Consider the following 27,432-nt stretch of genomic DNA (forward strand, 5'->3'; position numbering starts at 1 on the left):
ACAATGACCCTATAAAGTAGGTCTCTCCCTTTATTTATCCCCATTCTATAGTTGGGCAGATGGAGAGGTTGAATAACTTGTAGCCAGATTCAAACCCAGCAGATCTGGATGTGGAGTAGGTGTTCTTGTCCACTATGCTAACCTAAGTGGTTCTGCTGCTGACTATAATCACCAACCAATCTGGTGAAAATAGCTGAATTTAGTCAAATGACAAGGTTAAGATTTCGTTTTCTTTAACATCATTGATACCCAAGCTAGTTAGCTATATGGCCCATGTCAAACTCAGTATTTCCAAAAAAAGTGAATTCTTCTTCTAGCTGTGCATCTAATTTCTCACTTCATCCAGCAATTGCTATGGAAGAAGAGAGAAACATACTGCAAACCACTGATTACACAAAGTAATTTTATTTCAAGTCTCAAATTAGAGAAGCAGTGAAAAAGAAAACCTATTGTAGCCCCAAATCAAAAATAAATCCAGTCACATTAACGAAAGATCTTAACGAAGATACACACCCAGTGTACCGCTGGCCAGAAAGATGACTCACACAGATTCCCAGTGAACCTGGCAGCCTAGTGCTTAGCGAGCTACAACTCAGGTGAGGGACCGAGCATCTGACCATAAACAGGAAAGCTAGGCTCGTGTGTGACACTTTTTCCTAATTAAGGTATAAGCGAAACAGAACAAAAAAAAAAACATTATGTGCAAGAAACCATTTTTCCAATTTGAGAAGTGGGTACTGGAGAATCTGGAAATAGAGTAAATAGAAGAGCTGGGGTAACAGAAAAGGTCACCGCTAATTTACAGTTAAATATTCAAGAGAAGATTTTAACTATTTTTACTATTAACATTTCTGCTTTCAGGACAACCTCAAACCCAAAACAGAAAGAAAAAGAAAGTTCTACCACGGACCGCTGTCCCTGCAAAGCTCACTTGGAAACCCTCTTCCAGAGAGAAACTTGATTCTGTGCCAGGCTAGCCAATATTTTGAAGATTCTCTTTGAAAATACCAGCTTCACCAGAAGCAGTCAGCCACTTACTGATAAACAGACAAAAGCGGAGGGGATAAGAATTGTACTTCTGAAGACAGGTCTACTTGATTTCACTTTTTTAAAAAAATATATCACTTACTACTAACTTTAAATCTGACTGTGAGTTCCTAAGGGAGATGCTACAATTTCTCTACCTTCTCTCATCCAACTAAACCTGAATTTTAACATTCTGTCCTTACATGGTTCTCCTTTTTCCTCCTTCTCTGTGAAGAAATTAGTCACCCGTAAGATTTGGAAACCCCCCCTATCAGAGAGTGTGCCGAGATATCTCCGTATCTCCTTAAGTCAGGTGGGGATATTTGAGACAAACCAAAACTAGCTATCTCTTCATCTTAGATGATCACTTTCACAATCACTAATAGCGAAAAGATTCTTTTTGATATTTCTGGTAAGCTCTGTTATATCATCATGGTAATTTCGAAAGCCAGGAGTAATTTATCTTTAATGATGGCAACAACAACAACAACAAAGAGGAAATAGTAGTCGAGATAATACATCTAGGACTATGCTGAGGTTAGATACGCAGTCATCTCTTTGGCTAGAATAGGCCCAGTAGGTCTATAAATGAATCATGTTGATTTTACTTAAATTGAAGAACTGAACTTCAGAGGCATATTAGGAAAAGAACAATCTCCACTTGCTGTATTCTCCCTCCCCTCCACTTATAGTCCAGAGTCTCCTGGGATTCTTCAGCTGGTCTTGCCTCCTCCATCATCCCACAGAGGACTTCCATCATCTCTGTGGCCCCCAACATGCTCCTCTGCCCACACTTGGGGTTTCCTCCAGCCTCCTATACGGCCTGGGTTATCAGACAGACAAGCTGGACCCTTGGTCCAGACTTTCCGCCACAGGTCCCAGGTGAGCCAGAGACAGGTCACTGCAAACCTTTTTAACGTGGTTCCAGCCCCTGATCACAAGATGTGGGTAGACTAGGAGAGCACAAAGCCTCTGCACAAAAGCCCCATAGTACATCTGCAGGTGGGGGTGAGGGGCCATCCAGGGTGCCAGGGGACACACACCCACAAAGCCCTCCAGGAGGTTATGGTCACGTCACTCAGCCATGTGGGGAAAGCAGACTCACGAGTGAGGTAAAACATTAAGCTGGTGAATAACTAGACAATATTTATACCCCAACCCTTTGCTGTGCCACAGCAAAGAGGAAAGACAGCAAAGAGAAGCCCTACTTCCTTGCCCAGGGATGAGGTCCGTGCCTGGGAGAACCATTTACTGGGAGAACCCCTGGGCAGACCCAACCCCTGTGGTTCTGACACAGGTCCAGGCAGCCCAATTCAAATAACTCTCCCCACCCGCCCTCCGCCTCCCTCTATCAGGGAGAGGAAGACAGGAAAGCAGTATAGAAACGAGAAAGGAAGGCACGGCTAAGTGTGAAACTACTGCATCTTCATGGGACACCCCGCACGTGACCCTGCGTGAACCCTCTCTGCTGTCAACAGACAGGGCCCAGTCCTCGGTCACAGGGGCGTGAATGTTCACTTCTTATCTACCAAGATAGCTCCCTTCCCAATATAAACCAGGCCCAAAAGCACCGCTAAGTGAGACCCATATATGGGCCCAAACTATCACTTCATTTTCCCTCCCTTCTCTGCAGACTCCTTCACAGAAACAACAGGTAGAGAAGCGGTCTGTCTTCGCTCTTCTGGCACTGTGGAGATGCTGTGGAGAGCGGCAAGGCCTGCACCCTTTCTGTTGAGTGTTAAGACTGGCTTAATTCTGCTCGGAGAGCGACACAGCATCAAAAACATCTACAGCCAAACCACACAGCAAGACAGCTGTCGGGAACTAGGGTCAGGTTTGCAGGCCGGGAAACACAGATATTAGAATTTCTTGTAAAGGGAAGACAGAAAACAGAACATGAAATCAGGAACACAGGGAGCCAGAAAGTAGAAAGAGACAGGCTAGCTGACACATGGGGTAAGGCCAGATCACGTGCCCCGTGGGACCTGCCTTAAATAACTGGCTGTTCCTAGAGGTCTTGCTTCCCACTTCCCACTTCCCTGAGTGGCCTCATCGATCGGTATAAAACCCACCGTCTCACCCACTGGGTCCCTCAGACAGGATTCTCCTGATTCAGCCACTTTTTCAAGTCCTCTGCCAAACCCAGATATCTGCAGCAATGGCAGGGGCCAGATGCTACATGGGCTTCACTCCTGATAACAGCTTAAAAGAAAAATCTCACTTCTGTGGCCTGAAAGGGATTTGGTAGAATGTGGATGCTTACAAATCTCTACTGGCCACCGAGACACCAATCTACTCACCCACCAGGATATCTGTAGAAAGAAGCAGTCCGTGAACCAGACGAACGAGTCCTTCAAATGAACTGAGGAAGTTCTCACACTTACTGAGCCTGAACTTAGTTGGTATTTTAAATGAGCCAGAGCAGACAGAAAGAAGATGTCGGTTCTCTTGCAGTTCCTTTGGCAGTCAGACAGACAATCAAGGGGAAAGTTCAGTTTAAAGCGAAAGATTCTGCCTTGACACAGAAAAACAAGACAGGAGGCAGTTGCCAAAGGAGCCAGACACAAATTGTGTCACGGGCGGCCTGCCTCAAGCTCAATTCTTTAGGAGGAATTCCTGGCTCGATAACTCACGGAGGCCATGGGCACTCTTGTAGGGACAGAGATGGCCTCCAGGGCTGGCCCGTCCCTCCAGATTAGTCAGCAGGGAAAGCTGCAAGCACCACATGGCATTTTTTCTCAATCCCACTCCCCAACCTGATGCTGCCCGACAGGACCCCTCGTGCTCACCCCATCACGAGAACCCCTTCCCTTCCACCACCACCCCCCCAAAAAAAAACAAACAAAAAAAACAGGTCCACAAGAAAGGAAAATGATCAGAGGCAGTGGCGGGCCAGTGTTCTAAATGCCTGCAGTGGAGTTTGGAAATCTGCAGTAGATTAACTTGTGATAGGCGTGGCAGGTGTAGCGACTTTGTTACCAGAGGCAGACCTTCATCAAGTTCAGGACCCATTGTTACAACTAAGTGATCAGCAAACCAAATGTGGTTAAAAAGACAGCATTTCTCAAAATAAACCTCTATGACATCCGGGTTTTATTTTAACTAATTCTTTTGCAAAAAAATACCAGCCTTATACCTGGAGGAGTCAAAAAGCAGTTACCCCATGCCAGTCAGTTGGTGAGCTGCTGTAAAGTGTTGCAACAGGAAATGCACACAAAGTCAGAGTTCCAGGTGTCCCCTCCGACTCCACGGCACCAAACCACCACCCAGGACACGTCAGAGCCACTTCCTTGCAGTTACGGCCACCCTCAACATGAGTTGTGCTCAGATCAGAGCCAGCTTTATTTGTGGGGTCTATTGCTGAAGCAATATTTTACAAAGGAACTTACCAAGCAGACATAAAGAAGCGAGCACTTAAATAATTATAAAGGCTCACGACATGGACAAACTCACTTCCCCCCGATGCACTCAACATATCAACGTTCTGCATCCTTAGTAAACGAACACTCTGATTTCACAAAAAGAGGAGGTGGGCTCTGTGACCCTCTGTGAGCTCTGCCGGCAAAGACCCCGCAGAAGCAGAGCCAAGACACCTGGCCCATGGGGACAATCCTTCCGGTGCCACCAATTCCTTGCAGCTCTAATGGAGGAGCTAAACCTCTCTGTGCCTGGTTCTCACCCTTTTAAAATGGGACTTGGTGACAGCAGCCACCTCATAGGTTTCCTAAGAGGATGAAAAGCTAATGTGGTTATGGTCTTATTATTTAGTCAACAAAAATAAAACGCCATAGCGGCACGATAAGCCATGTTCAAGACACTGATAATATATTACGAATAGAATGAGACCACAAAGGAATCACTCTCTTCACTATTGATCAGATGATATTCCGAGAAATCAGCCTTATTTAAAACACATTCATTCAACAGAGAATATCTGCTGGATTTTTTGGACTTTTATATTATAAACCAAAGTTCCTACCCTCTCTAGGAGGTTACACTTGAATTGGAAAGATGCAAACACATAAGAAACCACAGTCCAGGCAGCCTACGGTAAGTGCCAGCTGGGCGATGCTATAGCATTTATTTTTAATGGATTTATAAATACTAAAAGGTGCTGGGTAAGCAGATTGATTTCAGCCTAAATCAAAAAAACATCATGGAGATGGGATCTGAGTTGGGTTTTGGAAGGTGGAGAGGATTCTCACTGGGAGGGGGAGGGTCTGGGGAATACTGGGAATGGCAGGAGCAAAACTCAGGCCATCTTGAATTTGAGACGAGAGACTGCGGTGCTCAAGAGCCTAAGGTCTGCAGTCAAATGCCTCAGTCCAAATCCTTCCTCAACCACACACTAGCTATGTAATCACTGGTGCCCAGTTATTTAACCCTCTTTGTGCCTCAGTCTCCCAACTGGTCCCCCAATAGGTACTGTCCTGAAGACTGAATAAGATAAAGCATGTAAGGGGCTTACCACAGTTCCCAGCACACAGCAGGACCCGAGGTCAGCAGTTGTAAGATCTCAAGCAGGGTTAAGGAGGCTGCCAAAGGACCTATCTGCCTGCGGAAGAGGCTGGAGTTGAAGCCGGAAAGTGGTACGGGCCACCGTTCGAAGGTTAGAAAGAAGCCGTGGCAAGCTCAGTTTTCATTCAGGGAGAGATGTGAGCTACCTGAGAAGAGTCATTTTTACGACGGTTCAGCTGGCAGTTCCGGGCAGCTTGCAAGAAGGCGGGAGAATGTGGGACAGGACTGCAATAACAACATATCGGGGCCCACGCAGGAGTGGTGAGGGGCTGCGGCTGGGCCATGGCACTTGCCACACGAATGGAAGAGAAGCAGGTAGGTATAAGGGACTGAATTAGGTGGCTTGAAGACTGAGAGGGAAATGAGAAGGTCAAAAAACAAACTCCCCTGAATGAATGGAATATCCTGGATTAGGTCCTGGAAGAAAAAAAGGACATTAGTGGAAAAACCACTAAAAAATCTGAATAAAGATGGTTTAACCATCAGTATCGTGCCAATGTTGATGCTAGCATGAGAGGAAGCTGGGGAAAGGGGATATGGGAAAACTCAGCACTATCTTTGCAACTCTTCTATAAATCTAAAATTATTTAAAAAAAATAATAACTCCAGGTCTTTCGAGATGAATAATCTTATCATCAATAAAAAGAGGGAAGCGAGGGCAAGTCCAGGTTTGGAGTTACGATGATGAGCTGATTAGCGACTTAGACAGCAATATGGCCGATGGAAGACAGGTAAGAGTAGAAATTCATGCCCACATCCCTCCACGCGACGAATCCGGACAAATCTGACCTGTTAAAGACGAGGAGTAGCCAGACTGTCCTCTTGAGTTACCATGCTCGCATTCCTTGTCACGAGCCATCTGCCCACCCCACTCACATACGGCACCCCACACACCCACTGCTTCCTGTGACAGCAACTTTGCCCACTGGGAGAGGTGTCAGATAGCATTTCCAAAGAACCTCATCTCCAGTCTAAGGAGCTTCTACTATTCTGAGGCCCATAATAAACCAAGGCTTCTTAAGGGAAGAAGAAATAGCCATTACATTAGCTCTCAAGGATCCAAACGAAGAACCATCACCAACTAGTGAGCAGCAGAGCCGGCTTTAGACTGAGGTCTGCCTTGCTCTTCAGGCTGTGTTCTTCCCATCATGCCATGGGCCTCGTACAGCAGGCCGGCTATGGTCTGCTGCATTATCGAACACACACAGAACTGCAGCTTTACAAAAGAGCTTCACCTTGTCATAAGAGCACCAACAACTGGAGTGAGAGAAATCTTCTAGGAAGCTGTTTAGTCTCACTGGCCTAAAGGAATCAACTATTTCCTATCGATAGTAACTTGAACCATTAGTTCTAAATTTCAAAAGTATCATATAATGAATGCATATGTGTGTGTGTTATTTATACCTATGAATTCATAGACCATGTAATAAACATATGTGTTATATAAAACCTACAAAATGAATGTCCTTTATAGATGGGTGATGAATCAGTAAAATAAATTCTTTTGCAAAAAACAGGAGAGATTCTGAACACCTACCGCATAACAAGTGCTAATAAACATTTGTTGATTTTACTTAATGACATGGTTTGGTGGTCTTTCTAATAATCCCTTCAAATAAAATATGTCTGGTGCTAAACTATGAAATCAGGAATTGGGTCGTTTTCATGAAAATGAAATTAGTGAGCAACGGGAGAGAGAAATCAAACCTCAGTTCTGGTTTGGCCCTTAAAGAACATCTCTTAATTTTCAAATGTGTATGTCAATCATTGATTCTGTATCGGGACCTGAGAAATCTGGGCAGAAGCCCTGGGGTGTCCTCTCACCAGGCTGTAGGTGTAATAAATGCGGCAGGCGGAGAGGTCAGAATAGATGATCACCAGGATCTCTTGACTGTGATCTTTGGGACTCGTAGAATTTAGCTTGTCGTTATGCCTGAATACGATTACAGGGCATCCCTTGGCTGCAAGGGGTTGGAATGTACAGTGGTGTGCCACAGCTGGCTTATCCCTGCTCACGTGACAGACGACTGCTACCTTTTCGGGAATTTTACAAACCAGCTGTTAAACACAGTCATTATTAAAAAGTAAATGATACAAACATCCAAGTAAATTCATTATAATTAAAACAGAGTTAAGAAATACTCAGAAGTCATCATTTGCTAACCACCGTGTTACGTTTCCCTCTTTTCTGAGTTCTTGGGGTTACTTGCATCTCTTATATCCATACGGAGGAAACACTGGTACTGCTCTAGGTTCAGCGACTTCACAATCGTAGCCCAAAATCGACCATGGTGGCAGTATTTACACCAAGGAAATGAGCAAACACTAGGAATTGGGGGTTTGCTCCTGAGAGCTGGTTGTTAAACATTTACCGGCAACCCACTGGACAGTCATGTTCTCCAAAGACAAAGAAAAATGGGAAAGTGTATTGTGCTGGAAAGAGGAAATAAAGCTGGGGAGAAGAAAAAGTGAACGCGGGAAGAGAGAGCAGTCAGGGGAGACAGGGAGGTTTGGGAGAAAGGAGAGACCAAGAATGGGGAGGGGAGAAAGCGGGGGGCAGACAGAGGAAAAGAGAAAAGAGAGGAAGAAGGAAGGCAAGACAGAGAGAGAGGGAGGGAGGATTCTTCGATTTATCTAGTATCCTGAAGAAAACAATGGTTCTCTGTATAAGGAATTATTTCAGACAACCAATATTTAAACTCTTTTTCTGAAAATCTCTCTAAATATATTACTCATGTGCCGGCCTTCTGAGGCAGAGACTACCAATATAATTCAATATTTTCTCAATGACTCGGGTCGGCCTGCTGATGAGACGTTCTATTGCACTGCATTAGCCCCCAGGCCGCTGACGCACACAGCACTTTTTGTGGCATATAAAATGTCTCCAATCTTCTGAGCTTTTTATAGATTCTCTGTCAACCCCCTTACTGTCAGGCTGTCAGCTCTCACTTCTTCATGGTCTCCCAGAACTTATATCTAGCAGCCTAGTTTGTTGCTTCTAAATTATAGTGAACTGAGAAGTCAGAAAACCAAGCTTGTGAGAATTGTGGCTAAACCAAGAGTCCACAAGCCCTTGTAAAAGCCGATGGCTCTAGGGACTATAGTCAATAATACTGTCATCAAGGTGGATAGTGCCAGGTGGGTACTAGACTAATCAGGGGATCACTTTGTAAATGATAGAAACGTCTGACCACCATGCTGTACACCTGAAACTAATACAAATGTCAAGTCTAGTTGAAAAATAATTTTTTTAAAATAAGTAGGAAAAAAAAAAAGCCCATGCACTCTCCAGTAAATAAAGAACGTAAACTCCAGGACGGCTCCCTAGGTTCTCAAAGTTAGTCGTCCCTCTTTCTCGTTGGGTCTTCACTGTATTTCAAATGACTGAAGTTAGTGAGCTCGATAGGTATGTAAAACATTCCATTGAGACAAACCGAAAAATAAAGAAGACAAACCAACATTCACTACAACAGGAAGTCCTGTTGTGTAAGTGAGAGCTGAGAGCTCAGACACCCTGCTCTCTTGCCGGTCTGTTTCCTTTTCCTGAGGCAGGGGCAGAGTTGGCCATGGCCCAGCTCCACGGCTGCTTCTTCCAGGGCCCACAAAACGCTCTGAGCAGCTGGAACTGGCAACCACCAGCAACAGGCAGCAGTGAAAGGAGGCAGCCCCACCTTCTAGCAGCTAATGCTGGGGGCTGGCTTCAGCTTAGGGTGTCTGCTCAGGATGTCACTCCTTTTTCACATCCCTGAGGGAGGCAAGGAGCAGAGCAGCCCTGTGACATGAAGCAGGACCCTGGTATAACTCGGCAAGATGGCAGCCAGGGAGAAGCCATCAATGGACAGATCCCCTGATGGACACGTGCCAGGAGCAACCGCAGTACTCAGCATGCAACCCACTTACACTGCATCTGATGTGACACTGGCCCCTCCTGAGCACAATGCCAACCTCCTGAAAATTCATGTCTCTTTCTCTGAATGTGGTCTTTGTGCTGGCACTTTATTCTGAAAACGGGGAGAGAATTTAACCGCAAGCTGAATTCACTGGATGAAATAATGTGCTTTTAAAAATTAAAAAATAATAGTCCTTTCTCTTTTGTGGATTTTGTTTTAAAATATCCTGTTAGCAACATAAAAGTTCTAATTCTTAGGTCTGTTGCCTGTTTACCCAGACTGTCACACACAAAAAAATTTTAACAACTATACTAGAACAACAAAGCTACTTGTAAAAAAAGAAACAAGTGTTCTAATATTAAAAATAGAAACTCTGAGAAGAATTCCATTATTTCATAGTTCTGTATTATGCCTGGCATATAGTAGGCCCATAACAAACATTTATTGAGTGGCTGGCAGGATGGTTGAATAGATGCACTACTAATAATTTGGTAGCATGAAGTTAACTGGCCTTTCTTAGGACTTTGGCCAGTAGGACTTATCCAAAACCATATTTGTGACTGTTGAGAAAACTAGTCAAGGAAAGTCTTCTCTAAAATGAAATCTGAGTATCTTTTCTTTGAACCTGAACCTGGGTATTTTAAATACTCTCGCCTGAAGGCAAGTCCAGACTAGTCCATTGACTAACTGATATTTACTTACCATATATAGCTCATGGGCCACTGTGCCAGGAAATGGAGATGCAGTACAGTGAGCAAGACAGGAAGGTCCCACCAGACATTAAAACACACTCACCAGAATCTATAACAGACCCACATGTACAAGGTTTATGACCGTAATGCAGTGGGGAGAGGATGATCTTTTCAATGAATGGTGCCGGATCAACTGGATGTCCCAGTGGGGGGGGGGGAAATGTATCTTGATCCTGACATTTTATATACATAAAAATCAATTTCAGCTAGATTACAGATCTAAAGATTAATGGTAAAACAAGGAAGCATTCAAAAGATAACATAGGAGACAAAGGTTTCTTAAACAGGATGCAAAATACACCAACTGTAATGGCAAAAACTAATAAATTGGACAAAATTAAGATTAAGAACATCTGTTCATCAAAAGATGAAACATTAAAAGAGTGAAAAAGGCAACTCGCAAGTGGGAGAAAATATTAACAATGTGTGCAATAATGTTCACAGCAGCTCAACTCAGAGTGATCCCAAACTGGAAACTTCTCAAATGCCCATTAAAAGCAAAATAAATTAAAAATACAATTGTGATAGTATCCCACATGGAATACTATGTGGCAAACCTTAATGGCATGCAATTACATGGGTGTATCTCACACACTTAATGTTGAGCAAAAGCAACAGCCATAAAGATCCTTAAAAAAAAAAAAAAAAGGCAAAGTTATTCAGGTTCCCCTGGAGTGAGTGGGGCAGGAGGCTCATGAGGGACAGAGGCATGACAGGGACTCCCGCCGTGCTGGCAGCGTTCTAATTCTTGATCTGGACAAAGGTTACATGGCGGGCTCAAAGAGAGAAAACTCATCCACCAGTACACTTCAGATTTGTGTGTGCTTTGTATGCTACATTGTCAGAAAAAGGTGTTTGTTTGTTTGTTTTTAATGCTCTAATTCACTATCTCATCTCGCATTTCTGCCCCGATCCTTTATCCAAGTCAAAGTCCATTCTTCCTCAGGGTCTCAGCATTAATTGAGCCCACTACAAGAAAGCTCATCCTCCCAGGCCTTTGCACAGTGGGTGCCATCTCTCATTGTTTAGGTCCAAGTTCAAATGTGATGAACATCTTCAAGGAGGCCCCTCTTGGTCCATCAACCTGTCCAGTCATTCATTCTTTATCCCATGAGCCTGTTCTATTTCTTTCATATTACTTCTTACAAACTGAAACTGTTCTGATTTACTCATGCGTATTTGTTTTTGGAGCACAGAAACTTTGCCTCTGACTCACTACTGTAGCCCTAGCACCTGTTAGTGCATCTAGAAAATTTACCCAACTGATCTGAAACTTAAAATCCACACAAGAGCCTGCCTGCAAATGTTTATACCAAGTTTATTCATAATCACCCCAAACTGGTAGCAACCAAGATGTCCTTCACTAGCTGAATGGTCAAACTGTGGTACATGTATACAATGGAATGTTATTCAGCTATAAAAAGAAATAAGCTATCAAGTAACTAAAAGACATAGATGAACCTTAAATGCATATTGCTAAGTGAAAGAAGCCAGTTTGAAAAGGCTACGTACTGCATTGTTCCAATTATATGATGTTCTAGAAAAGATAAACTGTGGCAATAGTAAAATCATCAGTGGTTATCAGGGGCTCGGAGAGAAGTGGAAAGGGCTGAATGGGTGAAGCACCGGATATTTTTTGCGGTGATGAAACTCTTCTATGATACTGTAAGGAAGAAACGTGACACTATTCATGTGTCAAAACCCATTTTATACCACAAAGAATAAATCTTATGTATGCAGATTTTAAAAAATCATTTAGGAGACTGGGGGAATCCCAGAATGGAATGAATGCAGAATGTGACAAAACAATCGAACTATATAACAAACCTCACCGAAGGCTGTAACAACCTCACTGAAGGAGGTGTGGGGAAGAGGGGCGGACCTAAGTCCCTGGGAATGAGCGGAGTCTGTGAGACTAAAATTGAAAGGAACTGCACAGAAGCACGAGTTGATAAGGGTGTTTCCCACAGGGGCCTGGGTAAACAGTTCTGACACCACTACCCCCGTACCCTACAACTGAGCAATTAAGTGGATGGGTGGAGGGTGGAGGGACCCACAGGTTTTTCACTGTTGGAGTGAGAGTCGACAGATGTGCAAGGGAAGGAGGCTAGATGGTCTACATGGTACTGGATGAGAACCGAAGACATCAGCTTGAATCATGTTTAGCTTAATACAGACACTGATGGTTACATACACAGTGTAATATCACACATATATTTCCTTGCTCTGTCAGCCGAGAGGCCCTGGAAACAATGACACCCCAGTAGCAGCAAACACTTAGCATCCATGTCTCAGTTTCTAATACTATTCTCCAAAAAAGGAACCAGGGCTCCATGGAGAAATGGATGATTCTAGGCCTGGAGCAAGGAATGTACAAGATGAACCTAGAACATTGTGTAGTGCCAGAAAGTAAGGAAGTATTACACACATACACACACACACACACACACACACACACACACACACACACAAATACAAAATGATGGGAGTATGTCAAACAGACAAAGAAACCAACTGAAACAGCTCTCAGTGGTCAAAACTGGAACACTGAGCAACAAAATAAATATAGAAGCACTGAAGTGCAACCTGAACACATAATAAATACCCAAGAGTCCATAATAATATAAATGAATTATTGACTAAATAAACAAATGAGGAAATGAGAGACATAGTTCCCATGCAGAAGAATTCCATAAAATTATGTAGAAACACAAGGAGGTGGAACATAACACCCCATTCCTTAGACGTGGACTGCATGCAGTGACTTCCTTCCAAAGAATACGGTATGGAAAGAGAGAAAGAGTAATTTTACAGTGGAGAAGCTTGACAGACACTACCTCAGCCAGGTGGTCAAGGTCAACATCAGCAGTGCTACATCGTGTTGACAGCATGCCCCTTGACGGGATGTGATGAGAATGGCCTTTTACCCATGTGGTCTTCCTCCTAAAAACCCACAACCGCAGTCTAATCATGAGAAAATCATGAGAAAAACATCAGACAAATCCCATTTGAGGGACATTCTACAAAATACCTAAACAGTACATGATACAACTGTCAAGGACATTAAAAACGAGGAGAGTCTGAGAAATTGTCACAGTCAAGATGAGTCTAAAGAGACATGACAACTAAATGTAATATAGTATCCAGGATGAAATCCTGGAAAGGAAAAAGGAATCTGAATAAAGTGTGGGTTTTGGTTAATAATAATATATCAATAATGGCTCATTAATTATAACAAATGTACCATACTAATTTTAGACGTAACTAATAGTTAAAAATGGCCGCAGTACATGGGAACTCTTGTACTGCCGTTGAATTTTTTCTGTAACTCTAAAGCCATCTAAAACATAAAGTTTATTTTTTTTAAAAAAAAAAGGAGCCTGGCAGAAGGTGGATGGAGAGACTGATGATGGGTGGATATTGGAGGGAGGTACAGATGGACAGCACAGTGGCTGACGGGGGCATGGACGGAGGTTGGGACGGCTGGCGGATGTGGTTCTGGAAAGCAGGGCAGTCGAATACTGCTGAGGGCGCAAAGCCCAAAACTGGGATGGCACCTGGAACAGAACACGGAGGGCATGAGCCCCTCGGTGGAGAGGACAGGCGAGCAACACGTCGGTGGGCTGGGAGGGGAGCCGAAGGTGACAGGATGGGAACGAAGAGCACAGACGAGCTGTCTGTCAACTCGGGCCAAAGGGAGGAGGAGAAAGGAAGGAGAGTTTTGTGTGTACGTAAAGAACTGAATATGAACGAAATCGTTGGCTTATTTTTCCCTTATTTATTTTCAATTAAAAATTTTTTAAAAAATGCCTGGCTGCCTCAAAAAGAAGAGAAGGCAAAAAAAAAAAAAGCCCACCACAAAAGTGCTCTTAACGTCATAAAGACCCGTGACAGGAGACAGCTCCTATCGTTAGAGGCCAGGGAGCCCTTTCTTTCTGGTGACTACAAACAGAGGCATACCCACACCCATCTCTTTTTAAAAATAACCTCACATTTCTTCTCTTATAAAAGGAATACACGTTCATGGTACAAAACAGATAAATAAAATAAAGATTACCCTTAATGGCACTAAAAAAAAGCACTATTAATATCTATTATGTATCTTTGCAGTCTTTTTTTATAGGCTTATATAAAAGATCCTATGAAAAAGATCTTTATTCAGAATGCATGTCATCTATTGTTACTTAACTCATATGTGATACAGCTCATGGTTCAGGAGAGCGATTCTCTTGAGGAACCCAATAAGATGTTTTCTTTCTGAGGTATTAACTAGATTATTCCACGTTCATAAAACGTGGTATGTGACCAAAATTTCCAATCAGGCTCTAAACTCCACCAAAAAGAATAATAATGATAACAAATTCCAAAAGCCTCTGCTCTCTTTCTGGCCAAAGAACACACCTTTAATTTGAATAGGTGTATTAACAAGGCAGAATTAATTACGGCAAAAGATCATAGATGTGGCTAATGGTAGCTTCACGAACATCCTGGGCTTTTCTTGGGGTGATTTTTAACATTATAAATCCTCAAAAGATCCCTGAGAGAACTATATCATTTGAAAGGAGAAATTAAAGGAAGCCAAGGATGATGATTCATCATCAATCACTCTGTGAATGAAGGCGGGTGGGAAGAGCCTGCCCACCTCCTGGGTAGACCAAGCCCACTTACCCTGGGAATGGGAAGGGTCTATCTTACAAATCAGTGCCCCGAGCCCGGGAATAAAAGATGTAAAAAGAAATCCTGAGCCCGGGAATAAAAGATGTAAAAAGAAATCCCAATAGGGATCTCTGAAATGAAGCAAACTGGACCCTACTACCAGTAAAAAGCCTGATCTAGGAACATCTCCGTTCGGTGTGATTTTGTAAAGTGGGGCCAGTGGGAAAAACAAAGGAGCCTGAATTCCCCGAGAAGAAAACATGTCCACATCCTCCCCACCCTGCCTGCTTGAAGCCTTGCACTTGAGGCGGGGGCTGGGGGCTGGGTCAGTGTCTTGGTCACAAAGTTGGCTTAAGAATTTAAATTTCACTTTACTCTATGTTTTATATGGTCCCTCTATATCTCACTCTTTGCCCCCCATCACCACCCCCTTTCACTGCTTTAAATTGCTTTATATAAGCAATTTACAAATAAGGTGTTAATGATCAACAAACTAGTTCCTCATGTTCTCTTTGGGAGTAATAAGTTAACTTAAGCTCGGGATCTCTATTTATTAGATGCAGCCCACTGTCCCTCTCCGAGGTATAATGTGGGAACATTCCAGAGGTTTGAGGCATGACGGGTGGTAGCTAAATGCTTTTAGAGTCTCAAGCTAGTTTAGGTGAGAGTCTGTTCACTTAGATACACAGACGTTTTCATTATCTAAACATCCATCCATTAAAACTGCTGTGGTATAAGATTACTAAATACTGAACCATCTGGGGTTTGATGAAGAAATGGAATATTTTAGCTTAACAAAAGGCACTTGTATACCACAGATAGTACATGTTATTTTTTTAGTTGTAATATTTGTAGGGTGTTTTCATTATAGCAAGCATAATCATGTTTTAGCGCCAAATCAATGACTCATTGTCTTGTGACTTGTCAGAGAACTACCACATCCTATCATAAACAGGAGAAAAACCAGTTGACTAATTAGAATTGTTATGTAGCATATTAGCTCACAAGAATTAAGCAGAAAAGCCATTTCTGCCCATCTGAAAACTCAACACTTACCCGCTTGGCTTAAAACAGACTTGGTTTAATTAAATTAGCAGAAATGAATGAAGTGGCTATGTCAGCTGCACTACTGACATATAAAATATTAGAGAAAAGATATTAACAGATGATTGACCACAATGCTCAGAACAAAAGCATCCTTTAGCAGAAGCAAAACAAGTCATTTAGGGTTTTTCATATTTTATATAGCAGCAGCTTTATGTCTTTACTTCTATCATGTCAAAGGTAGTAGCTGATACTTTCAAACATGTAGAACAAAATACTCTGTATCCTCTGGCTTATTTCAACTGAGTTTCTAACTTTTAACCTCAAAATTCCATCTAAGTGGCTAGATGGAGAGCATAAGGGCTTGAATACTGCTTGTGCAAACCTAGCAATCCAAGAAATAAGTAACAAGCTCACAGTGATACATACTTGAGAACTAATGGACTTGAATTTTTCTAAAGAAATAGCTGAATCCTGTAAATAGCTTATTTAAGAAATAATGAGATCCTGTAAATTGTTAAAGATGAAGTATATTTGAAAATGTATCAAATAAATTAAGCAGAAAAGGATTACCCGGTACATAGATTAAACATACTGGAATTCACAGAAATGATCGGGCGGTGAAGGCAGAACTGATGTCTTCTGTTTCCAAGAGCTATCTTCCTCCTCTTACTGGCAATTTAAACTTGAGCGTGGTACTAAGTCCCTCTGAGCCTCGGTTTTCCTCATCTTAAAGATAAGATAACTGCTTAGACTGAAGAGCCTTTGTGTGGATTGAATGGGATTATCTGATGGTGCCTTATGAATACTATCATCACACAAAATAAACAAATATTATACAGAGGAATAAATTCTGCTTTTTACTTCCTAATGAAACTGTCCATGAAAGAGCTTCATTTCTTTTTTTCTATCCTGTCATGTTAGTTCTAAAACTAACTATAAAGTGACATTCCAGGAATAAACTCCCCAGTGAAAACTAATTTGTTGAGTGCAGATTTATTCAGTCTCTTATTTAGGCTAATTTGTACCCTTCATGTTTTTTAAATTCTGTTTCCTGAAGCTGCTGCGATTTTTCCTCTCAGATACTCATTTCATATTTCAACACAAATGTTCCTCAAGTTAAAATAAATTCCACCATTAGTTAATAATGAGCTGCCAAGATAAAGGACAAATAATAAGAACAGGAAACCCCCCACCCAACAGCCAATATTGTAAATTATATGCTGACAGTTTTTAAGTCAAATATGCCAGCTCTTCTTAAAGGTTAACCCAATTAAAGCGAAAAAAAAAAAAGCAGATAAAGAAGCTATGAGTATCTTCACTTGTCAGATTTCATATTTAACTTGGAAGTCAACAGTGGGAAGAAAGTGCTGCAGGAGAGAAGGCAGAGTAAAAAAAAAATAGTCTTCTCGATCTGATCCTTCTACGTCTCATCACACTGTAGATCATGCCAAGGAAAGACTGGATAGATACACTCGCTTTAGCTACTAAAATCGACTATGTAAATTAGATGATCCTTTAGTGAGCTCGTCTAATTCTTGTCTCAGGTTGGCATCGAGAGGTACAGATCCTTCTCTCTAATAAATCTCATTTTTTTCCAATGCAGGGCCAGCTTTATTACAGAATCTCTGAAGGCGAGAGCTTGACAGCCCTGGATTGCTCTCATTTTTTTCAGATGATGAAAGAAAACCTGGAAACAAAAGTCTATCAGAAATATGCCTTGCCGAGGTTATTGAGCTGGTAGGCAGCAGCCCAGCCAGCGTTCCACAGGCCAGGGCCCTTCCCCGAACATCGTATGTACTGGGAACCATTGATGTGTTTTGATTTCATAGATGCCGACGAGGTCCCTCAGCCCACAAATAACACAGCCCACCCGGTTTACTAATTCCTGAAGTTCAGCTGTTAAAAGATAACCTTCTCTTACTTATTCAAATAAAAGATAGTGTTTTTCAGTTATTTACGTTATAATGCCCATGAATTAATCATATCTTTTTCTGAAAACAGGCTTTGAGTAAAGGAAATACACAACCGCTTTGCAGTCAATGATGTCCTGGACACACTACCACAACTGCGGACAGGGGAGAGTCTCTGTCCTCAGAGGACTTGCCCTCGTGTGGACACCCCCCTTCTCCTCCTCCGACGAGAAGGGTTCCTTTACATTTTTCTCCGACATGGTTTCAGTGAATAAAATCTTCTCATTCCCCTTTCCTCATCTGTGTATGTGTCTGCTGAGTGAATGAATGAACTGCCCTCCACAGTTCCTCCCGCAGTTTGCCCTAAGGATTTCTTCGAAAAGGAAAAGCCCTTCTTTGATCATTTTGTCCCTCAACCATGAAGTGATGCTTTAGATTCTAATCCACTCTCTGGCCTTTCCTTTTTCCTATGCTTTAGGCAGTGGAGCAGATTTCCAAAATGCCAGTGCTGACTAAGAAAACCCTGGTGAGAATTTATTGGCCCAGACTTTTGAGCAAAGACAGGAATCTTGGCTTTCATTTCTGTTCTATCAAGACGTGTGTGAGCCTGTCGCTCTGAATCTTATCTGCTGATGGACAAGCACTCACCACTTCCTAGCACAACAAGCATTTCCACCCCCAAAGAAATGAACAATTACTGTGCAAATAAAATAGTATTCTTGTTTATACTGAAAACTCAAAATTACAGAAAAGAATGGCAGTAACCTGTGATTACTTCCTTTGAAGACATTTATCCCCCATGCATCTGTGCTTTATTCCACGACGACTTCCTTTTAGTTCACAGGTTCAAAGAACTAGAGAGATATAATTCGTAACCATAAAAAAGAACTGAAACACCAAGTCGATGATGAAAGAGCAGCTTTTTAATACAGGCAGAGCCAAATTACATGAATGCAGTTAATCTGGGGTATGTATTTCTGAAAAGCACAGCACTGGAAGATGCTGCCGCCTGTCCTTGACAGCCAGGTAAGGGCACCTGAGTACAGCCAGGTGTGCAAGAGGCGCTGGGGCTGCAAAGATCACGAGGTCTGCCCTCCTGAAGATGCAGCTGCGGAAGGGGGCAGGGGGAGACCAGGATCAGCGACAGGGTGCCGGGGAAGCTGTAAGGACAAGCCAGTCAGGCCAGTCGGCCAGCCTGCCGGTGAGGAACCACAAGGTGAGCCTGAAGAACAGGTAACAGACAGGTAAGGTGGGAGTGGGAGAGAGAGATGACTCTGGCAGAGGGAGAAGCAAGTGCAGAGGGGTTGCTGCCTGCCCCTCGTAAGATCTCATTTTGTAACTGAAGAAACAAGCAGGCGTGGGGACAGTGGCAAGAGATGAGACTAGAGGTGGACAAGGGCAACCCCTGAGCCCTTGTCACCAGCTAAGGTGCTCACACTTTATCCTGAAGTCTGGCAGGAATAACGAGCCCCAGTCTGGGTTTTAAACACTCAGGCGGTGTGGACAGAGCCCCACAGCACCCTGGCGGGGGAGGGCTGGAGACGAGGCCCAGCCCCAGAACCAGACGCAGGACACAGGGCCACTCTTGAATCTGCCACTTGAGACTTATGTGGCCTTCTGACAAGGGCCTGTCACTCAAGCTCTCCAGACCTCAGTTTCTTTACCTACTTACAAGGATTAAATGAGAGCCTGTGAACGACAGGGTATGCAGTAGGAACTTAATAATAAGTGTAGCTGCCAGAAGCAATGGTAGCATCATGGCTCTGAGACTTTGGAATCAGCATGACCTTGAACAAAGACAAGTAACACCGTCTCTGATCTCGGTTTCTTCCTCTGTAACAGGAAGATATTAAGATGATACCAGCCACCTCATAAAGGTAGTGAGGTCTCATTGTAGGAGATAAGATATGTAAGTCACCTGGCCCTCACCACGAACCATATTAGGGGCAGAAGTAGTAGTAATAATAGCGGCAAGAGCAGAGGGCTGGTAGTAGTAGTAGTAGTAATACTCATACTGGTCCTAGCAGTAATTCGAGGGAAACGAGACTGAAGTGTCTATTACTATAATACACGGGAGAAATTATAAGGTGCCGGACTAAAGCAGGGCCAGGAAGAAGTCAAGGAATTAGATTCCAAAGCCGTAAGGAACAAGCGTCAACAAGACTTCGTGACGACTGGGTGTGACCAGCAAGGGAGAGGCGAGAGCAAAGGATGCCAGTATAATCTTTGGGGGGCGCCTCCGTGGATGGCGGCACGGGCCATTCACTGAGGGAAGCGAGGAAGAGGCGCAGGTTTGCAGAGGAAGATGATAAACTCATTTCCAAACAAGTTGAATATGAGGTTCCCATGGGGTGTCTACAGGGAGTTGTCCACTTAGAAATTCTCTGAATATGTCTGGCACTCGGAAAACAGATCTGGGCTAAGCATGCAGATTGGAGAGTTATCAGCATAGGACAGGAACTAAAGCCACAGGAATATTCCTATCGCCCATAAAGAACGAGTGAAACACAACAGGGAAGATAGAACAGGGGCCCAGAGGCAGACCCTGTGTGACATCAGCACCGAAGAGAAAGAAAACCCAGGAAGGAGCCTGAAAGAGGAATATACAGGGAACAGGATGAGAACCAGGTAGGTACGGTCTCAGAAGCCAAAAGCAATGGTCACAGAAGGCCAAGTAAAATAAAGACCCCGACAAACCCACTAGACTGAGAAACCACAGGTCCTCAGGGAAGCCGTGGTGGGAGCCGACATCAGACTGTGGTAGATAAACTGTGTGTCACGGACACAGGATTGAGAAAGGGAAGCGTTGTTTTGTGATCGGGGATTTGTTAACAGAGAGAAAGACTTCGACTTGTATTATAAAGGCTTCAACTTGCTGGGGTACAAGGGGGTTGAAACTGCAGCCGAGAGAGGAGGGTAAGTGAGGGAAGGAAGCGCTGAGAAGGTGCTGGACTGGCTTGAACAGGAGGCGGCGAGGACGCCCTCTGAGGGGAAAGGAGGAATAACAGCACAGGTGCCTTGAAAAGACAGGTGACGGTCTGAAACGGCCGAGTGCAGGAAACAAGAGAAAAGTGAGGAAGTAAATCAAATCACGCACGCAGCGAACACACCACACAGAAAACAAAGCGATCGAAACTTCATTCTTCCCTCCATCGGGAAAGAGACGGCTTCTTTGAGGAGAGCTGTGAGCTAGGCCAGGTATGCCGTAAGGAGCCCAGGTGCTTCAAAGCGGAGAGGAAAACAGAAGACCCTGGAAGCAAACACGGGGTCAGAGAAGAGATCGGCAGGTACAGCTGATGTGGCAAGAGACGCAAAAGCGAAGAAAAAGGGGGCGGGAGACTCGCCATTAGCTGTCGCTGCCGTTTTAAATTCTCATTTGGACCAAATAAGTCAGTGAAAGTAGGTGTGTTTTTCAACTATGCTGAGATAAAACAGTAATAATGCAAGACTATGAGGTGGATTACTGGAATCAAACCATGGATCAATTTTTTTTTCCTAGCCATGACTACGGTAAAGAAACGCCACCAACTAATTCGATACTGAAACCTCGGTGAATTTTCCAAGGTTTTCTGAAGTTGGACCCTTTTCCATTCATTCAAATGAATGCTTCATAGTTGAAGAATTGTGCTCCGCTAGAGCACAGACAAAGAAAATTAAGACAGATTCTGCCTTCAAATTGTTGAAATCTAATTTCTCTACACTCAAAGGAAACCCACAGGGACTTCCAGAATAAGGAAGGCTCTAGAAAAAAAGAAGGATATGGAGAATGTCCGCTCACGTTCAAGTTCAAACACAGCAACATCTCTGACCCCAAAGTGCCCACACATCCTTCTCCAAATTGTACCCCCCAAGTAGATGCAAATACCTTGTTTTCTTCCCCCTTCTGCCCTCTCCCCACATCGTAGAGAATGACTAACTGTTAGTGGCTGGTCATGGGTCAATGACAACGATGACTGTGCACTTACTATGTCCCAGCTACCACATTCCATGTCATACCCATGCAGTCCTCATGACGACCCTGCAAATAGGCCAGAGCGATTCCCTTAAACATAGGGAGAAAGGGAGGCTCAGAAGGGTTAAGGAAATTGCCTAATCTCTAACCACCACTAAATTCTAGGGCCGTGATGTAACTTCAGGTGTGTCTAGTTTCAAAGCATTTACTCTTTCGACCACTGCCTCCACACCAAATTTCCCTAACCCTGCTCCAAAGAGAAATGTGTGAAATGTACAGTGTTCTTTTCTTCCTTTGGCGATTTCGAATTCTTTTATTCATAGACTTTTCACGTGTTTAATTTATTCCTTAGTAGTTTACAGATCGAGTCTACGGAGATTTCCTTTAAAGCAGTTTTGTTTAAAAGGCTATTTATTCTCAAATACCTACACAAATAGGGAGTCACCAAATAATCCACAAGCCGAGTTCTAAGCAGTAGTTTCTACCTCCAGCCAAGGATCTCACAAAGCAGCATAGCAGGCTAATTAGATGTTGTTGAGGGGCAATTTAGATACAAAGCAAGGACCTAAACTTAAAGTGAGGCCTGAGCCAGGTACAAGAACAACCCAGTGACGCTCGTGTCCCCTTCATGCACTATCAGTCAAGTCAGAAGTTACAACAGCCATGTCTGGGGAGTATGCAATACACGGGATTCACAGAAGCCTCTCCCGCCTTGGGAAGCAGAACGGTGTAGTGGTTAAGATACCACATCCCTGCTCTGCCACATCCCAGGGCCCTGGGGCAACTTCTGTGCCTCAGTTTCCATATCCATAAAATGGGAATATATCAGAGGTTGTTAGTAGGATTATATGAATCATACCTGATGCATAGAAAGCATTCAATGAACGTCAGCTAATTTTAATACATAGGTTTGGGCTTTTCCCTTTCTGGAGCAGTATTTTTAAAACTGCAGGCCACAATCCAAAACATGTATTATGAAATCAACCTAGAGGATCGCAACCAGCAACTATGGGAAATGAAGTGGAAGAGATTTATTCTACTTAAACATTAATAAAGTCACATTTTATATTATTTTTGTAATATTTTTCTTTAGCATACATAGTAACAATAAGTGGTGCTTTGTAAATCTGTTTTCATACATCCACGTGTCTGTGTATGTATCAAGCAGTAATCTAAAAGATATTTCTTTCTATGCATCACCATCAAAAAAAAAACTTTAAAAAACACTGATTTACAGCATGAGGATGATAGGGAGTCAGGGAAGATAAAAAAAGGTGTAATATGCCAGAAACCGCTTTTTAAAATGCAGACAGCTTCAGCAAAGGGAAAGTCCTCTTAAAGGGACAGTCAAGGTGACTGTCCTGAAGGTGAGGGTGTTTATGATGCGCAAGTCTACTTACAATGAGGCTGCTCCGGGTGGTTCGATAATCTCAGATTAACAACAGGCTTTCATTTCCAAAGCAAATCAAATTGCAAAACAGGAAGTTCAGATGTTATGTCAATGCTGAGTAAAATGGGGAAAACTGATATAATTTACCCAGTAAGTCACCTTGCAATACCTGTCCAAGCAGACACTATGCCAGTTTTCAAATGTGCAGAACTGTCAGGGTTTGGAAGAGATATGAAAATATCTCAAAACAGAAAGCCTTAAATGTGGATGTAGATTTAACCTAACAGTTCCATTATAACCAAATTCCTAGCTGAAAATTTAACTATCTGTACAAGAAGATGAAATGGAAAATAACTATAAACACATAAGTAAAAGCATTTTAGACTCTATAAAAACGTTTATCTATGTATCCAAGATAAGATGTGGTGTTTAACCACACCGCCCTCAGATGCCACACCCCTTTTCCTGAAGAGTTCCTGGGACCAAGTGGACCTACCCACCCAGAACCGGTGTCCCTCCATCTGGTTTTGGGCTATGCTCCAGGACCCCAGAACTTCAATCCCAAGCTACTTCTAGGGCATGAACAGATGCCTCCCAGATCTATCTTCCCAAGGTGGGACTTTGTCACAGGTCTGAGCCAGAGGTATGGTTACGGGATGCCAGAGAGTGTGGACAGAGACTAGATAGGCAGGTGGACGCAATGCCCTCCACCAGGCAGGACTGTACCAGGGGTGGGAAGCAAAGGGAAACAGACCCCAGACCCAGGGCAGCTTCTGCCAACTGCATTCCAGCTCTGAGCTCTGGGAAGTCTGAGAATTCCAAATTTGAACGTAACCTTCCAGGTCATTATGAAGATATTGTTGTCAAGGTAGGTGGAAAGAATAAATTTCATATAAATTCTCCTTAGCTCGATTCATAACTTTTGAATTTTAGACATATATTTAGACATATATTTGTGTTGGACCCTGCAAAGTTAACAGGCAGGCCAGCGTCCATACCCCTACTCCCACCCGCTGCCATCCACCAGCTATGTGAGCTGGGAAAGCCTCTTACTCATTCTCTGTCCAAGTTTCCTCATCTGTAAAACAGACAATAACAGTACCCTCTTCACAAGGTTTTTATAAAGACTAAATGAATGAGTATATACAAAGTGCCTAGAACGGTACCTGATACCGAATAAGCTCTCCAGAAATGCTGTCTTTACATTATTCTTCATAATGTAAAGTGCAAACTTCTAGATAAGACCACAGCCAGGAAAGGCATTTCTTCTTTCCCACTCCTTTCTAATTTAAATATCATATTTTATCCCACTCTGAAAGATAAGTCTTTTCTATTCTGTAAAGGACAAGTCATCCAACTGCTGACCCGCCTGATAAAAGTTCTTCTGAAATGAAATGTGTTTATCTTCCCTCCACCTCCCCAACCTGGCTGATAGCTGGGGCCTCTGACCAGTTTGAAGTCTGGGAAATTGGCTTTCTATGTCAATTTCATGTGCTAAACATTTGAAAACATTACCACCTTTAAGTGTTAAAAAGGATATCTCCTAACCTTCATATTCATGAGATTCAGAGCTATAAGCCTGAGTAGGTCCTTCTCGATTCACATAGCAGAGACTCAACTACTTGACCGCTATCAGCAAGGACAGGCTACCAGACCAGAGAACCTAAGCTAAAAATAGAGCCCTACTTGTGGAGAAATAGATGGAACACAATCCTTTATGTGGCTACTTATTACTCCACATGCTTTTGATTACCAAATAAAGGTGTTCCATCAGCACAGTGATTATAAATTGTCAACGACCTCAATGATTTATATTCCTTCCATCTAAAATGACAGAACAAACAAGTTGAAGAGAAATGCTTGCCATATTTTAATGACATGGGGGCAACGTATAGCATCTTGTATTATTTCACCAGAAAACCTCTTTCGAATCTCTAGATGTTTGCTATATGTTGAAGGTCTAAACTGGGAGAAGTACAAGGAAAAGCTTCAAGGTCATATTCACCTTTTAAAAATATATACCTAACCTACATGTTCCATACAGTGAACAATAAATCCTCCATCTTTTCTCAATTATTCTGAAGAATTTTTAAAATACAAAAATTGCCAACCTACCAGAGGGCTGGAACTCTTTCTAGTTTCCCAGGCTACTTCTAATTAATCTCCTATAAAAGAAGCATTGCTAAAGCATTGTTAATTTCAACAACAGTCTTTCTATTAACTCAAATCCCCATATCCAAAATGGAGTATAAGGACCATTACGAAATAAATTAAAATTAATTGGATTCTACAGAGGCAAGACTGAGCAGATCCATCCGTCCAACAGTAATCCCATCTAAATCAAATATAGTGTTTCTTTAGAGAGTTTCTGCCAACTTCCTATTGAAAAAAAACCATGAACATTTCCGATGTTGGCCAGTTTTTATTTATGCAATTAAAATGGCTTTTTATAAGAGCTGGGCTGGAGAAACAATATATTTTACAAGCCTATTAGTCATACAGTCAAGCTTCATTATATCATAATTATTCATCAGTAGTCTGTAATGAGAATGCTGTTACCTTGTGTGATGAGAATGTTAAGGGAAATATGTATTCATAATAGACCATAAAATGTGTGAAATACAGAATACTCCAAACCAGTGGGTAAGCCAGTGAGTTCACTTGGCTTGCATTTTTGCCGGAGAACATTTACAGTTGTGTGGACACAAGCCTAGCTTTGACTTGGAAGCCATATCCTAAATTATTAATCACCTTCACTCTTCCTCCCTTTCCAAACTCCACTCCCTTCTGAGAAGTAGAATACATCATTTAGAATTACTGTCATTAAAGATTCGCATGGGAGATCGTGTAGGCTTCGGTCATTTCTCTAGCCTACGTGTGTTACAGCTTATTCTAAAATATTTCTCCTATCATCAAATGTACACACGTCAGTCGGACTGATGTACACATAACCTGAGCCCCTGAAGTGTGAGAAGTCACAATTGTGGGGGTGGATTCGGGATCCCACACACCACCACTCCTGAGCTTTCTTTCACGTAGGCGTCCTTCTAGGTTGCCCACGGTTCTCATTCTGCGCCCATCAACGGGAGTAACTGAGCTTGGGCCGGAAACAAGAAAGCAGCTTCAACAAAGCGCAGCGTGTGCAGCGAATTATGGGGACACGCGTTAGGGCTGGCTGGAAAAGGGAAAGCCTTCATCTCAAGAATTTTCACATAGAATTTCAGAAACCGAAAGGACCTCTGAGATCCCCCAGAACCTCTCTTCTCCGTTAAGCATCTTTCGGGTCCCTTTCCTGCTCCCTATCCACAAAAATTGGGGCTGCCAGGATTCCAGCCGCGAGCCCTGTTCTCGTTGGGCTAGGCGCAGCTGGGGTGAACCCCTCCAAGCCCCTCTTCGTGGAGCTGCAGCTGGAGCCTAGAAGCGCCCCGGGCTCTGAGAAAAACAATGCACTTAGCAAGACCCAGCCCCACACTCCCAAACACAGCGATTAAGGGGGTCCGCAGCTCTCCCGGGAACCCGGCAACCGAACCCAGGCAGGCGCATCCCAATCGCTGCACCCTGGGACCAGACAGCACCCTAGAAAGAGAACGCGCCGCGCCTCGCTCCCAGCGCTGGGTCCCCGGGAGTCAGGATGGTACGCGCCCCGGAGCTGGATCCCTGGAGAATTCCTGTGTGGGCACAGCGCGCGAGGGAAGCCCCCCACCCTCCCGGCCCCGGGCCCAGGTACCTCACAGCCGTACAGCTGTCCCAGCTGCTCCACGATCCACTCCTCCAGCACCAGCCGCTTCCGAAGCTCCTTGCGATCGTATTTCACTGTCACTTTCCCCTGCTGGTGGCGCCGCTGCTGCTGCTGCTGCTGCTGCTGCTGTTGCTTCCAAGGCAGCCCCTTCCTGTCCTTTCTGCTGCAGCTCCCAACACGAAGTCTGGAGAGGATGCATGCGATTAGCCAAGTGCAGGACAAACACTCACGCCCTATTTCGACACTGTTTCAAAGGAGGCTGGAATGGTGTCTGGTCTTTTTAGCTCCCATAAGAGAAGGTAGATCCTGCTTCCTTCCATATGAAATATACATGGATGGAGAGACCCCAAACAGGAAATATTCCAGACAGCCAAAAATGAGCAAATATCTACTGCCAAAAAGAAAAAAAACAAAAAAACTAATAATAATGCAAGAGGACTACAGAGATTTCTAACACAAGAAATGCAAAGTAATATTGATAATTGAGAGAGGAAAAAGAGGCGGAATATTAAATTCTTGGCCCTGAGGCTGAGAACATTGAGACAATTTAGA

At 43.3% G+C, this 27,432-nt stretch overlaps 1 protein-coding gene across 1 annotated transcript in view; it reads right to left on the reverse strand.

Moving 5' to 3' along the window:
• The window catches only part of PPP1R14C (protein phosphatase 1 regulatory inhibitor subunit 14C), a 67,605-nt gene that overhangs the window by 39,324 nt on the left and 849 nt on the right, over positions 1-27,432 (reverse strand). Inside the window, exon 2 of the mRNA XM_015592372.2 lies at positions 26,869-27,064. Within this exon, the coding sequence (XP_015447858.1) occupies positions 26,869-27,064 (196 nt within the window). The remainder of the gene's footprint in view (positions 1-26,868; positions 27,065-27,432) is intronic.

Source organism: Pteropus alecto, unplaced genomic scaffold (genome assembly GCF_000325575.1).
Source record: "Pteropus alecto unplaced genomic scaffold, ASM32557v1 scaffold176, whole genome shotgun sequence".
Taxonomy (NCBI): Eukaryota; Metazoa; Chordata; class Mammalia; order Chiroptera; family Pteropodidae; genus Pteropus; species Pteropus alecto.